The sequence below is a fragment of the Rhincodon typus genome, chromosome 14 (assembly GCF_021869965.1).
Source record: "Rhincodon typus isolate 14 chromosome 14, sRhiTyp1.1, whole genome shotgun sequence".
Classification (NCBI taxonomy): Eukaryota; Metazoa; Chordata; class Chondrichthyes; order Orectolobiformes; family Rhincodontidae; genus Rhincodon; species Rhincodon typus.
The window spans coordinates 38011623-38013615 of record NC_063345.1 but is presented as its reverse complement, the minus strand read 5'-3'; the positions used below and the strand labels follow the sequence as shown (position 1 = coordinate 38013615).

At 38.5% G+C, this 1993-nt stretch overlaps 1 protein-coding gene across 1 annotated transcript in view; it reads right to left on the bottom strand.

Annotated features, from left to right (window-relative positions):
• Nucleotides 1-1993, bottom strand: part of cenpi (centromere protein I) — an 86371-nt gene that overhangs the window by 54344 nt on the left and 30034 nt on the right. Inside the window, exon 9 of the mRNA XM_048605311.1 lies at nt 1507-1656. Within this exon, the coding sequence (XP_048461268.1) occupies nt 1507-1656 (150 nt within the window). The remainder of the gene's footprint in view (nt 1-1506; nt 1657-1993) is intronic.

Genomic DNA, 1993 nt, shown 5'->3' with positions numbered 1-1993 from the left:
TTCAGGATTTTCTGAAGAAGGGTCTAGGCCCGAAACGTCAGCTTTCCTGCTCCTCTGATGCTGCTTGGCCTGCTGTGTTCATCCAGCTCTACATCTTGTTATCTTAAATAAATCAGAGGAATGCTTTGAGGGACTTGATATAAGTAAATAGTAAAAGAGGAAACTATATTGGTAAACGATGATGGTGAACAATGGGAAACATTTTGAAAGTGCTATTCAACTGAGTGCAGGAACATATCCAAGCATTATGCCTTTTAATAAATTTTTAAAAATTATTGCGGACAATATTTACTTGGTGCATTCCTTGTGGCAATGCCTCAGCAAATCAGAGCTAATTTGCCAAATTAAAACCACCTTTCACACTTGTAGTATAAATTGTGCTAAATTAAATATAACTTATAAATATTCTGTTCTGAAGAAAGGTCATTGAACTCAAAATGTTATGTCTGCTCTCTGTCCACAGATGCTTCCAGACCTACTGAGTTTTTACAATAAATTTCTGTGTTTGCATCTAGAATTCATAGTCCAGTTTGGTGACACTTAAAAGGAACCTGGATCTGCATTTAAAGCTCTGTAACCTCCAAGGTTACGAACCAGATGTTGATAAATTGGATTAGAATGGGCGGAGGGGGATGGCGGCAGCTACTTAAATACCTGTTCCCTTCATTGAACAGTCAATAACAAGGGGCCATAATTTTCATGTGAAAGGCAGAAGGTTTACAGGGGATTTGAGGAAAAACATTTTCACCCAGAGGGTGGTGGGGGTCTGGAATACACTGCCTGGGCGAGTATTTAAAGCAGGTAACCTCACAACCTTTAAAAAGTACATGATGAGCACGTAAAATATCATGGCATTCAAGGCTATGGGCCTAGTGAAGGCAAATGGTACTTGAGTAGACAGTAGTGTATTTTTGGTGGCACAAACTCAACGAGCAGAAGGGCCTCTATGACTCTATGCAGGGCTGAATGGCATATTTGTGCTGTAACTTTTCTACAATTCTATGGTTAAGTATGTAAAGACACTACTTGTGAAACTAAACAACAGTCAAATGTGTCGGAATCCTGGTCAGTTAGTTCAATGGAAGTGGCATTTCCAAAAGTCTGACAGTAAGCAACAGTGCTCCTATACCAAAGGGAACAATCACTTCGCCTCATGATCACAAACCAGAGAGGCCTGCTGAAAAGAATTCATGTATGGATATGAGATTAACATTACTTGGAGTTGTGGATATAGGTCAGCAAGTGAACTATTTCTTCTAAAAGACAAGTTGCTATGTAAAACTAAAAGCAAAAAAGTACTATCCCTTGCCTTTTATTAGTTTAAATACATAGCTACCTATTCCAGGATAACTAATTTAAGCAGGAAAAAGCAGGAATTTTTCTCCATACTTCTAATGGTTTGCCACACTTCTCTAAACATTTGCTTCTGCAGGGTTTAAGTCAATTCCAAACCACTATACAAATATATTGAGCTGTATCACTCAAATATCATTTTCTCTGCCTCACCTCTATTCGGTCAAAGTTATCCAATAGTTGGAAGAATGTGGCTAACTGTTCCAAGGGGAAACTTTTACTCTGCATCAGGGAACAAGACTGTTCTGTTAAATGTGGAGCACTGCTGACAACTGGAATCAATTCACGATGCATCTTCTTTTTCTGAAATAAAGAAATACAATGCTAAAACTAATTGACAATCATCTGTTAAGAATTATCTTAGTAATTGCTTTCAGTTCCGTAAAAAAATTTCACAAACTTATTCTGGGAGGGCTGGTGGCAGCTACTTAAGTATCTGTTCCCTTTGTTGAACAGTCAATAAATACCAAGGGACCATAATTTTCATGTGAAAGGCAGAAAAAGATTTCACAAACTCATTCTGGCTTATTCTTTGAGGTGGGGCGGGGGGGGGGGGGGGGGGGGGGGGGACGAAAAAAAAAAAAAGAGAGAGGCTCACAACAAAAAACCTAACCCAATTCAGGAAAAAAAAAAAAAAAAA